Genomic DNA, 13564 nt, shown 5'->3' on the forward strand with positions numbered 1-13564 from the left:
CACTGGCTCATCTCAAAACCTTTGGTTGTCTATGCTACACTCAAGTTCCAGCTGAGAAGAGAAGCAAGCTAGATAAAAGAGCTCAAGCAGGGATCCTGATCGGCTATAGCTTGGTTAAAAAGGGCTACAGAATCCTAGAACCTGCTACAAACAAGATATTGGTTAGAAGGGATGTTGTTTTCAATGAAAAAGGAAACTGGAATTGGGAGAAGGCTGAACCAGAGGCAGTGGCTGAAGATCTGGCATTGGACCAAGTTGAAAATGATGAAAACACACCTGAAATAGATGTAGATGATGTTCCAATCAGAGGCACTCGATCACTGGCTGATGTTTATGAAAGAGCACAAGTGGCTACTGTTGAACCAAGTTGCTTTGAAGAAGCAGAAAGCCAGGAGGACTGGAAGCAAGCAATGATTGAAGAAATCAGGATGATTGAAAAGAATCAGACCTGGAGTCTGGTTGATAGACCAACAAACAGGAAGATTATTGGTGTCAAATGGGTTTATCGAGTCAAGAACAATACTGATGGTAGCCTAAACAAGTTAAAGGCTAGATTGGTTGTGAAAGGCTTCAGTCAAAGGTATGGATCAGACTACCTGGAAACCTTTGCACCAGTGGCCAGGCTAGACACCATCAGACTGCTAGTTGCCTTAGCAGCACAAAAATAGTGGCTGATACACCAACTTGATGTAAAATCAGCATTTCTGAATAGATTCCTTGAAGAGGAGATTTATGTGGAGCAACCTCAAGGTTTCAAGGTGTCTGGCAAGGAAGAAATGGTGTACAAACTCAACAAAGCCTTGTATGGCTTGAAACAGGCTCCAAGGGCCTGGTATAGCAGAATTGATGGATATCTGACCAGTTTGGGATTCGAGAGAAGTCTAAGTGAGCCAACTCTCTATGTTAAATTGACTAGTACTGAAATTCAGCTCATTGTGTCAATATATGTCGATGACTTACTGGTGACAGGAGGAGATCGAGAGATGCTAAGCAGCTTTAAAGCTAAAATGCAACAGCACTTTGAGATGTCAGACTTGGGATTGATGTCTTACTTCTTAGGCATGGAAGTAACTCAAGCTGAAAATGGAATTTGGCTTAGTCAAAAGACCTTTGCTATGAAGGTTCTCAACAAATTCTCAATGGAGAATTGCAAAGCAACCAGCACACCAATTGCTGTTGGAGAAAAACTCTTGAGCCAAGATAAGCATGAAAAGGTCTGTGAAACAACCTATCGAAGTCTAGTTGGATGTTTGTTGTATTTGACTGCTACCAGACCTGATATAATGTATGCTGTGAGTCTACTCTCAAGGTTCATGCATTGCTCAAATGAAAGTCACTTTAGAGCTGCAAAAAGAGTTCTAAGATACATCAACGGAACTTTGTCCTATGGAATGCAATTTACCAAGGCTGAGAACTTAAAGTTAGTTGGCTATTGTGATAGTGATTGGGCAGGTTCTTTGGATGATATGAAGAGCACAACAGGTTATGCATTCAACCTAGGCTCTGGTATGATTTGCTGGAGTTCAAAGAAACAGGCAGTAGTAGCACAATCTACTGCAGAGGCTGAATATATAGCTGCTGCTGCAGCAGTTAATCAAGCCATATGGCTTAGAAAAATCTTAGCTGATCTTAACCATGAGCAAAAGGAAGCAACAGAGATAATGTGTGACAACCTATCTGCTGTTGCAATTGCAAAAAACCCTGTCTTTCATGGAAGGACCAAGCATTTCAACATCAAACTTCATGCAGTTCAAGAAATGGAGCAAGCTCATGTTATCAAATTAGTTCATTGTAGTTCTGAAGAGCAAACTGCTGACATTTTGACAAAGGCACTCAGTGTTTCCAAGTTTCAACACCTAAGAACTAAGATGGGAGTTTGCAACATGCTAACCAAGGAGGAGTGTTGAAGCAATGGTCAGCATGCAGCAACCAAGACTGTCGAGGGCACTACATGCAGAAGCTGCAAGTTCATCAAGCCAGCAAGCTGTGTTTTCACTTATTTTGTATTTTTAAGTTAATGCAATGTAACTTAGTTGTATTTCAACTATGTTAGGTTTATATTTGATGTAAAACTGATGGTGATTGAGCTGATTAATCAGCTTTGTTGATTTGTACAAGTTAATTAGCTCAAGTTACTAAGTTTGTTAGTGGTAGTAGGTGAAGTTTAGGTTAACCTACTGTTTTGTCAAGTTGTAAGCTTGTTTATGTATTGGCTTTGAGCCATATTCAGTTTTTTGAATGAATTCAACAAGTTTTCATCCATATGCTCTCCATTTTTAGTTTTGCTTCAAAATCTATTTGAGTTTTCTGCTTTGTTTCTGCTGCAAGTCACGAGACTTGCTCAACAAGCATTCTGTTGAAGCTTGCTGCTGTAGCACTTAGATCCAACACCAGTCATGGACAGCAATACTCAAGAGTACATGTGAATCTGACTCTAAGAGAGCAAATCAAATCTTCATAAAATTAGCATACTAGCTTGGACAAAATTAGCGACGACAAGGGGAGTGACAAAAGTGGGGAACAATTGGTTAAAAAGGAAAGCAAGAGGAGGAGGAGGAGGCAAGTGATGAAGAGGTCAAATATGGTGGCAAAGAAAGTAATAAGCATCCAATCTGCTTAAAGCTTAGGCTTTGTGTCTCAATTATGGGTGGATACCACCTCTATCAGTACTTTGCTCTTCACATTCTTGTTATTATTATTGTTTTAATGCCAATTTTCAGCTCAATTTGGAATCTTGGGGTTGATTATATATCCTTCAATATTTCATTTCTAGGAGTATCTCAGTTTACTGCTGAGTTCCTTTGTTAATATTGCTTTTACCATTCACATTTTTGTCCCATAAAGCATAATGCCAAAAAAACAAACTTCTATAAGAAAAGCAAGTACTACTTTCTGTGGAATTAGAAGTTGAAATTTTAACGTTTTGGATGCCAAAAAGTATGTATTTTCTTTTTCATATGGAAAATTTGTGCTTGAACATGATTTGCATTTTATCCAATTCGTTTAATTTTAGGGGCTTTTTATTATTTTCCTTGTTGAGTTTTAACAATTTTTCAGGAAACAAAAGTATGTATCAAAAATTACAATCAGAAGTGAACCAAGGTTATTTGTGCAAGTTGTTAATACATATGCTGTTGTTTCCGTGGTCGGTATTGGTTGTGGAGGTGAGGCCAAGCTTGCTTTCTGGGGAATCAGAAAGGTTTCTTTGACAAGATGTTGACAAGGTAATAGATTATGTTTTTTGTATTTTGCATTTAACTACTACTATACACAATCAAGTCTCTGGCTCATGTTTGATGTCTCTATAAGTCTGTCTTTAACCAAAATAGAGCCTGAGTCTGTAGGTTAAGGGTTATGCTTGCTTTTACTATTATTTCAACTTACTTTCCCTGCCCTGTAATTCTTCACTAGCAGTTTTCTTTTTCAGATTGTATGTAACTATGTTTCTTTGCTTTTAAAGGTTGGTGATGTTGGGCTTGTTGAAGATGAGACAGTGATAGAGAATGATTGGACTTGAGACTCTGGTAGGTTTTGCTCTACAAATATCTTATTTCACTGTTTCGATGTACATCTCATCATTTTTATCTGTATAAGTTGTTGATTATTCTGCCCCATGTTGAAGTTGCAATTTTCTTGCCTGGTATTGTGCTTTTTTGCAAAATTTCTGCTGTTTGATCCTATGAAATTCTCATGACTAGTTGCTCATTTGAAATAGAGTTGTATTGTTTCAGCTTGCAAGTTTCAGTTGCTTTAGAACATGGTCCCTTGATATAGAGACGTGAGTTGCAATCTGAGCCCAGCTTGCAACTGTTGTCTGTGCACTAGAAACCCTTTCCATGGTTTTATTGATTTATGGATGAATGAGGTTGATATGCTAAATTCTCATCAGATATCAAAATTTCCCCTTTGTTATGGTTATTGGGAATTGCTTTTTCTTTTCTTTATTTTATATCTTAGATTATATATATCTGAGAGCTTAATTTCTGATGTTTGCTAGGTAGGATACAAAGTTGTATATCCAGGACATCAAAACATTGGGAAGGGGGGACTACATATTTTATGCACTAGAAGCTCTCTGCTTATTTCATTGTGCTTTATATCATTTCATATGTTTCTAGGTGCGGGGCTATACTTTCAACATTAAATCAGAGGCTGTTGAATCTCTTGAGTTGGATTCTTTCGATCATTCATTCAAGTTCTGTAATTTCACTGTCATAATCAGATACGATTCCTGGTGAGGATTCCTGGTGAGCACTTAGGCATTGCTTGTTGAGGATGTGCTGGAAGTTATGGCTGATACAGTAATATCAGGCTAAAAAGCTTAATATAGCCTTACAACTTTTCTACTGCTGGACAATGTAGCTTCTGTTGTCTTTGACTAACTGCATCGGGTTGTCCATATATGTACAATATAAAAATCCCATATCCATATGATGACTATGTGTTTTGATCCATGAGTTGGTTGTTACTTGTTCTTCTTTTTGAGACCTTTAGAAATAACTACTCCTAAGTTGCAGGCATCGTGGGAAACGCCTAATGCTATTTGGTATTCAATGCATTTGTGCATCCACGTTCTGATATCTGAAAAAAGGGAAAAACAAAATTATTGGCCCATGCAGGAATCGAACCTGCGACCTTCGCGTTATTAGCACGACGCTCTAACCAGCTGAGCTAATAGGCCAATTGCTTGAACTTTTCAAATTCATTTATATAATAGAATAAATGCTTGTCGTTATCAGATCCTATTATTATTCCATTCCCTCTGTTGGGCAGAGGCAGACAAATACATCTAATTAGGCGCTCTTTGTTTTTTATTGTTGCGCAGCAATTTATTTAAAATTCAGATATCATTTCAAAAACAAATTCAAATTAGAGGTGAATATGAAAATAATTTCAAATCAAGGCATGAGTTCTGTCTAATTTCACCCTTCAAATAACTTATTTTACCCTTTAAAAATACTAAAATAATAAAAAAAGTATATTTTATTGTACAAGATATAAAAGGGTGTCTTTATTTTCTTGAAATGTCCCTTAAATTGCTTATCAACCATTTACTTATTGAATTAAGTGATAAAATAATTAATATTTAAAATTTTAAATTCGAGTATTGTAAATTAGAAGAAAAAAACAGTTTATTAGGTTACTTTGATACCAATATAGAGTCTCTTATCATTTGTTTTATTGGAGATTTTGTTTTTTTTTTGGCAAAGGGGTTTATAAATTTATAGACGTAGAATATCTCTATTTTAAAAGCTGAAAACTTTAGTTAAGAAGTTTGATGATTAAATTAATAGAATTTATAAATTTGAAAGGTTAAATTTATTGAATTATTTAGAATTAGGATCAAATAAAATATGTAAATATTAAGGGTTAAATGTGTTATTATACCAAATAAAAAAATAATTTCTATTATCAATTTAACAACGAAATCAAATATTATCACTTAAATTGAAATTTTTTAAAGTTAAGTTAGCCAGACATAATTTGTATACCATTTGTAAAGTATACCAATTAATTATATATGTAAATAAAGTAATAGCCGTTAGCGCCTGCTTCTATTCAAATTCAAACCCGCCTTGTTTTTATATCTGTCTCCTCTCCCTTTCCTTTTCTCACCACTCCCATTTGCTGCTTTCATTTTTTGGTAAAACAAAATCCCTAATCTCTAAGAATGGCGACGCCTGAGATTCATGTCAGCGTACGTAAGCCTCTCCAGCCAAAGAACACAGCTGCCGCCGATGTCAATTTCGTAGTGGTGATGAAGGAAGGCTCAAAGACTAAGCAAGTAAAGTCAAAGCCCAAGCAAGATCACCGCCTGGACAATGATTCAAACAAGGAGAACCTGAACCATCATCCCGTGACCGTTTACGCTACACCCACGAAGAAGAAGAAGAAGGTGGAGGCGTCGTTGGATTTAGATTCGTCGTTGGCGGAGGAGCTCAGCGCCATGAGGAAGAGGCTGGAGCGGTTGAGGTTGGATAAGGAGAAGACGGAGAAGATGTTGAAAGAGAGGGAAGCTGTCTTGGATTCACAACTGAAGGAGATGGAGGACAGAGGTCTATTTCAGAAACAGCTCGAAATCGAGGTTGATAGATTGTTCAGATTAAAGGAGCTCAAATCTTATTGCATGGTAACTAGTTAAACCAAGGCAGCCTTAAAGAAATTAACAAAAACAACTAGTTCTCTTTTTTTCTTTTCCTTGCAAATTCATGGTTTGATTTTGAAACAGAGGATATCTCCAATAAAGTCACTGAGGGAGAGACAACAGGGTGGCAGGAAGAACAATGTAGTGCAATCAGTGGTAAGTTGTTTTGAATTTGATTAAAACTAGCAATTGAACAGAGTAAACGATAAACATGAAACCCAGAATGTGATATTCTTTCAATCTTCTTTTTCAGGATATAAAAGCTGCTGCAGAATGGGAGGAAGAATCCATGGATGAAAACACATTGCAGAGCCCAACTCCATCAGATTCATCTGAGTTTGTTGGAGAGAATAATAATGATTAATCATGTCTTTCCAAACCAAATCAAAGCTATCTCAGCTGTATGGTTTTGCTTTTTGCTTTTCATCATTTCTTTTTATTTGTCATTTTGAAAGGAAATACTAATGCAAACTAATATTATTGATGGGAATTCAAATTCAGAGGCGCTCCTCTTTGAGTTTGACTTAAAGATTGTTCTTTTTAGCCTTTTTTCTTTTGGTTAGGGCTCCACAATCCACAGCCTTTCCTGGTAATAAAGCCACATAAACAAACAACTTGCCAACGCGGAAGAAAATGATACCAAATCCCTTTGGGGTATAAAAACAACCACAAATAAGAGCCTCCATTTACAACGTTGTTGGTACGATAAGAAATTAAGTAGGCCTAATTCTACAACTACCATTCTCCCTACCCTTTAGAAACAAATAAAAACTACAGGAGTTGTTTTGATAAAAGAAAAAGAACAAGCATTAGCAACTTAACATGAAATGAATGCCTCATTCCTTCCAAGCTCATCTTTCCACCAGCTGAGCCTCGTTTTTCGAGATGAGTGGGAGATATGGAAGCACACAAGTTGTGGAACAGCTGAGTTATGGTTTTTGCACAATCATCCCTCAAAGCTATCCCTATCAAAGTCCCAATAGCAGAAAAATATGAATGAAAGATGAATTCTAAAGTTAATGACCACAAACTCCTCATAAACAGAGTGAAGCAACCAAGATGGTCAACACGACATCTCTGGATTTCACTAACAGAATTTCCAATGGTTGTTGCAGTTGACACACGTAACATAGGTTGTCATAGGTTCATCTGCACTCCTTGTCTGCATTTGATAGTAAGTGGTCTTGCGTTGACCACAACGACCGCACTTAAATTGATCTGTCGTTGCCTTTGGTGCAACACCTCGCTCGCAATCAAATAAAGCTTTTTCTTTAATTTCATTAATTTCACGTTGCCTTTGTTCACTTGCCATTTCCTCTGGGGTCATTGTAATAAGCCTTTCTGGTTTCACTTCTCCGAGAAGAACCTTCCTCCTTAAATCTGGGTTGTTTGGATCCTTAATGTTGAACATTATAGATCTGTACTTAAATTTCTGGGCCCCATTTGATTTACCCATCTTCTCAAACATCACAGATTCTACAGACACAGCAACTCTGATGGGATCGCAAGCAGTCACTTGATCAAGCATGTCCCCATCAACCTCACTCGGGACTTTAGACAACGCCTCTACAAGAATCTCCCTAAATTTGTCACGCACAAGATCGTTACATTTGACCATTGATGTCAGCTTTGGTGGACCAGCAGGTGGTTGCGATGATTTCTTTACATTCGGTGATTGTCTGTCATCCTTACAAATCTTTTCAACCTTACCCATCTCTCCCCGATCTGACTTCTTGGCCATTGCAACATCTCCATTTGCTTCCCTCTTCTCAACTTTGACAGATTTTACTGAATTATCTTTAGATACTTTCTCAGCCTTTACATTTTCTGTATTGGAGAGCTTTTCAGACTTCACGGCACTTGGCTTTGGAAGTTTCTCCGACTTAATGGCACTACTGGTGCCATTTTTCTTACCTTTGGTAGTCTCCTCGATAACAACCTTTTTCCATAGTTCAAGCAAGTCAGAAGCCACAGTTTGAATCTTCTCCCTGGGATGCTTAGAGAGAGATCGAAGCCTTTTCCCAACCTGTAATATATATAGGGGATCAATTTTTCTTAAGTTTACAGATTCAACGACATACACATAACAAGATACGTAACCACATGGAGAAGAAGGTTATATCGAAACCATGATCGTAAAGCTATCAAACAACCTGTTTTTCATTCATTAAAATTCTAAAATTACAAGACAGAATAGCTTGTAACAGGCTCAATAGTTAACAAAATAGGATGCTAAAAAGGTGGATGGAGAATAAAGGAAAGAAACATTCTGCTAACTTACTTGTGGCAGAACGTGCCATTAAGTTTGAGGGCCTACCTAAATTTTTCAAAAAAAAAATTTAGGGGCTTAATAAGAATTTTTATAAATTTTAGGGGTTTAATTAAATTTTTTTTTTTAAGATGAATGAAAATTTTCAAAAATTTTGGAACCTCTAATTAAGTTTTTTAAAACTTTTGAAAGATTGAACTAGAATTTATAAAAAATTTGAGAAAGTTTAATTAAAATATTTGAAAATTTTAAAGTGTATAATAAAAATTTTGGGAAATTTGGGGGCATGAGGTTCCGCCCTTAGGGAGAAAACTGAGAAGAAACGAAATGTGATGGCGTGTGATTTGCCCACCAAGCCAGGATTGATTTGATTTGTTATTTTATACTCCACTATCAATCCTCCCACTATGACCTCCCCAATCTTTGATTAAAATAAATATATTTGACTAATTGAGAGAACCCTATCCCCTACACTTCTCTACCATAAAAGAGGAACCTTCCTCTGGGAATAACCATATACATCTTAAATGCTCCTACATTTAGCAAATGAAGCAGCGCCATTCATCTGTCCCACAATCTAAAAGCCGAAATCAAAATATTATAAACTGCACTGCTTGTTTGCTACCATTTCAAGAGAAAAGAAAAAGCTAATTTCTCAACCATGCAGTTAAAGGAATTAAATTTCTCTCCTAATCTACTGTCACAAAATGAAAGCAAAGAAAAGCCCAGCTATAAGAATGTTGATTCATGAGATCTCAAATAAATAAAGAAATCTATATTAATGGAATGCGGGTGAAAAGAGAAGAAAAAAAATACCTGAGTAGAAACAAGAATATCGTAAGAGACAGGGAAAGCCCTGAGCTGCTTCAAGGCATCGACGCATCGGGAAACCTCGGAAACGGCGTCGGAGGCAGCGGCTAAATCAGCCGCTTTCTTGGCAGCTTCGAACAAATCCACCAGCTCCCTCTCCATTCGCCAAAATAAACCTACAGTTCAAAACTTAAAAAAGAAAGATAAGAAAAGCTATGCTTCACATTTTATAAGGATGTTTTGAGATAGACCGAAGCCAACAAGATCAAGGATACAAGTGGTGTTTTGGACTTTCTGGTTTAGTTTAATTGGACCAGAACTGGGTCAACATCAAGGCAGAAACTTTGGGGGAAGGTTTCTTGAAATACGGATTATCGTTCTCAGACGTCCGTTGATCTGAAGGGAACCGACGGTCTCTCATCATTTGGGCTTTCTTCTACACTGCTGGGCTGTTACATCTGTTTTTAGACTCTCCTAGTATTAGTAATCAATTAAGATGATTTAATTACTAGTCATTTTCAATCACTGCTGATCTTAAATTTGAAAAAAATATAAATATATAATACCCAAAATAATTATAAAATTAATGGAAATTTTTATAGAGTAAATATTTTTTGTTATTTAAAAGATTAAAAATATGGATAGAGTGATTAAACAACAATAAAGTTTATGAAAGTGATATTTTCTAAACCACCGTTAAATTCATCCGCGATTCTTTGGCACGTTTTTCCATCTGTCTTTTTGACATGGTTTTTTAGTTTTTTCTTTTTAGTTTTTGCTCAGCTTTTCAAATTGAGATAGTGCATCAATGAAGGATAAGATGGCGAATCTGAATCTTGATGACGAGGAGGAAGAGGTTTTTTAGGAGAAAACGATTGAGTCTAAAGAAGACTTTCACTTTTGTTTGGTTGGCAGTTGCTTAACAGATAGTGTAGTCTATTTTTCGTCTTTAAGAAACACCATGGCTGATTTATGGCACCTTATTGGGGGCATTGCTATTACTGATCTAGATGAGAAGCGTTACTTATTTAAGTTCTTTTATGAAGTTTATCTGAATAGGATTATAGAAGGAATGCCATGGTTTTTCAATAACCATTTATTGATGATGCACAAGTTACAGACAAGAGAGGATCCGCTAACGTTACCTCTCAACCATGTTGAGTTTTGGGTCCAAATCCATGACTTGTCACTGAGCCTTATGTCAGAAATAATGGCACGACGTGTTGGATCTTTCTTGGGGGATTTTTTTTGTCTATGATACAATGGTTCCTTCTCTAGGGATGAAACGGTACATGAGGCTAAAGGTTTGCTTAGATATGCAATTGGCCTTTAAACAAAAAAAGAAGGTTATGTTGGGTGACTGAGTGTTTTATGCTAGGTTTTAATATGAAAAACATAGCTTATTTTGTTTCATCTGTGGAAAACTTGGTCATGATGAAAGTTTCTATCTGGTGAAGGTAAGGGTGGATTCATCATAGATTTTTTTCAGATGGGATATTACTTTGCGAGCTCCAACAAGAAGGGGTTCGATGGGAGTTAGCCGTTGGTTGTGCAAATTAGATGGAACGAGAAGTCAAAGTCTGGATAAGGAAATAGAACTTATCTTGTGCAATTTTGGAGATTTTCTAAGGAATCTTTATCCTAATCTCAATCATAATCAATCAGGCTCCACTAATGAAGGGATGTTGTTGGGAATCTATGGCATTACTACAAAGGGATTTGGGCCTAGTGGTTTTGAGCCATCTGTTGCTGGGCTTTGGAGATATGATCAGATAAAACTAGTCCTATCCAAGTAGAAGATGGGAAGAAAAAACAACAGACGTTGTGAAGCACATCCAAAGTTTTTCTTCTAAGAGAAACCGAGTGCCAAACGACAATGAAGAGGCATCAGCTGGCTCTGCTAGGTAGGGTAGTTGGCCACAATGAAAACTTTTAATTGGAATGTCCATGAGTTGGGGAAGCCACGGGCAATTCATTGTTTCAGGAATAAACTGAGAGAAATTTGTCCCAACTTTTGTTTTTGATGGAACACAAAATCAATGCAAGAAGGATGAAAAGTGTTAGGATGAATTGTGGTTTTCCAAATGGTATCGATGTAGGAGCTGAGGGATCTAAAGGCGGTTTCTCATTAGGTTGGAGGCAACATGATATGGTCATTTTACAGAGTTATTCGCAGCACCATATAGATGTAGTAGTTTATGAAGAACAAGATAGTTTGATGTGGTACTTTACCGGTTTTTATAGGCATCTAGATGAAAGATTCAGTAACACTTAGGAGCTTTTTCGTCAGTTGGGTTAAGATTAAACTCTTATGTGGTTAGTTGTTGGGGATTTCAATGAGATTGCTTTCTTTTTAAAGAAGAAGGGTGATTGTATCTATGCAGAGAAAAATATGGAAGCTTTTCGTACTGCTTTACTTGATTACGATCTTAGTGATTTGGGTTTTACAAGGAGATGATTCACTTGGGAGAGAGGGTAATTTGCTACAAACAATATTCGAGAAAAACTTGATAGGAGGTTGCAAACTCGTCGTGGTGGAGTAAGTTTCTAGAATTTTCTATTGCACATTTGAGCCATTCTTTTTCTACCTATTGCCTGGTTTTGATGGATACGAGAGGCCGAAGTAACACAAGGCATGGGAAAGGAAAAATGGAATTTAGATTTGATGCAGGCTGGTGTCTAAAGGGATCGTGTAAGAATGAAATTCGGGATTATTAGGCATCAGTAACAGAAAACTTACCGGTAAAGTTTGAAGGTGTCACACCCCAAACCTGGCCCAGACGTTATGGCTGAATCAGGTGACGTCACATGTTATGGAGTTTGAAGTCAGATTTGATGAGTTAAAACCGTTCCAGTTACTTAATCTTTATTTTATCACGGAGTAGAAATATATGGTCTTTGTTGTGATTAAAACGTAACTCTTTTTCGCGGAAGCTTTAGAAACATTCTATTTTAGGAAAAACCGTTTTTATTTACGAAAAGCTTAGTTTTTAGGAAAATCGAGTTTTGATGAGTTGTAATTTAAATAATCATAAAATTCTATAAAGTCCCGAATTAAAACCAAATAGTCCAAGTCCAGAATTACATCAAAAACTCCATATAAGTATTAAAAACTAGAAGTAAATGGAAAGTCAGCCTAAAATTTTACGTGTGGCCACCATCGAGTCCTCCGCTATACCGATTCGTCATGACTGAGGATTACCTGTACAGATTAAATAAAAAAGGGTGAGTTTTCGCAAATTCAGTGTGTAACCTCCACAGAAAACATTCAGAATAATCACCAGAAGTCAGAAATAAACAGTTTGGGGCCGAAGCCTATTACAGAATCAGTTCGAGTCTTAGCCCATTCAGATGCAGAATCAGATATAAATTAGGGCTTTAGCCCAATAAAATATAGAAGCAGAACGGAATATCAGAATCCTACCCACCAGCCTCTACACACCATCTCCATCCAAGCCTATACACCATGTGGGAAAAAAATCTACCCACCCATCTTTACACACCATGTTGTACCGAAACGCGGTACATAAATTCATATTTACAGCTGAGCTACCAGATAACATGCTTAAGAGCCTTTCAGACACTTCCTTCAATAAATCATCGACCCACTCCGATGCAATGCAACGTACAATGAATGGCATGCTAATATGCAATAATCATTCACACAATTAGTTCAGTATTATCAGACTTAGTACAGATATCATACACTAGATCACACGTTTAGGGGTCAAGATAATGCATACCGACCCTACAGTAGGTCACAGTCGACTTGGGCGACCCGTGCAATCTTATAGAACTATTTCAGAAAAATGAGTTCACACGCCCATGTGGCCTGCCTGTGTGGCCAACACGGCCGAAAATGGCCTTTGCTGTGTGGATTACACAGCTTGGCCTAAAATCTCACACGTCCGTGTGGATCACCCGTATGGCCCAAATGGCCCAATTGATCTAGCCCGTGTCTCACACATGGCCTTTACGTCCATCACACGGTCGTGTAATTTGCACACGACCTGGCTCATCATTCACACGCCCGTGTTCAGTCACGCGACCTGTCACAGGGGCTGCCACACGTCCGTGTGACATCGACAGTAGGCTTTTCAGCTTTTTATCGAGACTCGTTCTTAGTGTTTCGGGTACACACCTGATATCGATTGATGCTAAAATGATCCCCAAGCACTCCAGAACCTAAACATCAGCATATCAATGCTCAGAATCAAACCTAATACATGATTAATCTAAATCATGAAGCCGACAATAGTTCAATTCACAAACCATCACTTACCCCTACACTCCGAACTTTGTGATTATGATTCCGTAAGATAAGAGTCTCATTCCTTGCG

At 37.3% G+C, this 13564-nt stretch overlaps 2 protein-coding genes, 1 non-coding gene and 1 pseudogene across 3 annotated transcripts; 2 read left to right on the forward strand and 2 right to left on the reverse strand.

Moving 5' to 3' along the window:
- The first annotated feature begins 1911 nt into the window (after positions 1 to 1911).
- LOC107895575 (uncharacterized) lies at positions 1912 to 4454 on the forward strand (annotated as a pseudogene).
- Positions 4455 to 4607: 153 nt separating this feature from the next.
- On the reverse strand, positions 4608 to 4681 carry TRNAI-AAU (transfer RNA isoleucine (anticodon AAU)). Its single transcript has one exon. It is a non-coding gene; the product is annotated as a tRNA-Ile (tRNA).
- An 863-nt stretch (positions 4682 to 5544) lies between these two features.
- On the forward strand, positions 5545 to 6668 carry LOC107896852 (high mobility group B protein 13). The gene is made up of 3 exons (XM_016822147.2): positions 5545 to 6130; positions 6230 to 6301; positions 6399 to 6668. The coding sequence occupies exons 1-3, from the start codon at positions 5672 to 5674 to the stop codon at positions 6507 to 6509; spliced, it is 642 nt and encodes a 213-aa protein (XP_016677636.1). The 5' UTR covers positions 5545 to 5671; the 3' UTR covers positions 6510 to 6668.
- Positions 6669 to 6779: 111 nt separating this feature from the next.
- On the reverse strand, positions 6780 to 9708 carry LOC107896850 (transcription elongation factor TFIIS). Its single transcript, XM_016822146.2, has 2 exons — positions 9231 to 9708; positions 6780 to 8171 (listed from the first exon to the last, which is right to left on the reverse strand). The coding sequence occupies exons 1-2, from the start codon at positions 9384 to 9386 to the stop codon at positions 7233 to 7235; spliced, it is 1095 nt and encodes a 364-aa protein (XP_016677635.1). The 5' UTR covers positions 9387 to 9708; the 3' UTR covers positions 6780 to 7232.
- Between the last annotated feature and the right edge of the window lie 3856 nt (positions 9709 to 13564).

Source organism: Gossypium hirsutum, chromosome A10 (assembly GCF_007990345.1).
Source record: "Gossypium hirsutum isolate 1008001.06 chromosome A10, Gossypium_hirsutum_v2.1, whole genome shotgun sequence".
Lineage (NCBI taxonomy): Eukaryota > Viridiplantae > Streptophyta > Magnoliopsida > Malvales > Malvaceae > Gossypium > Gossypium hirsutum.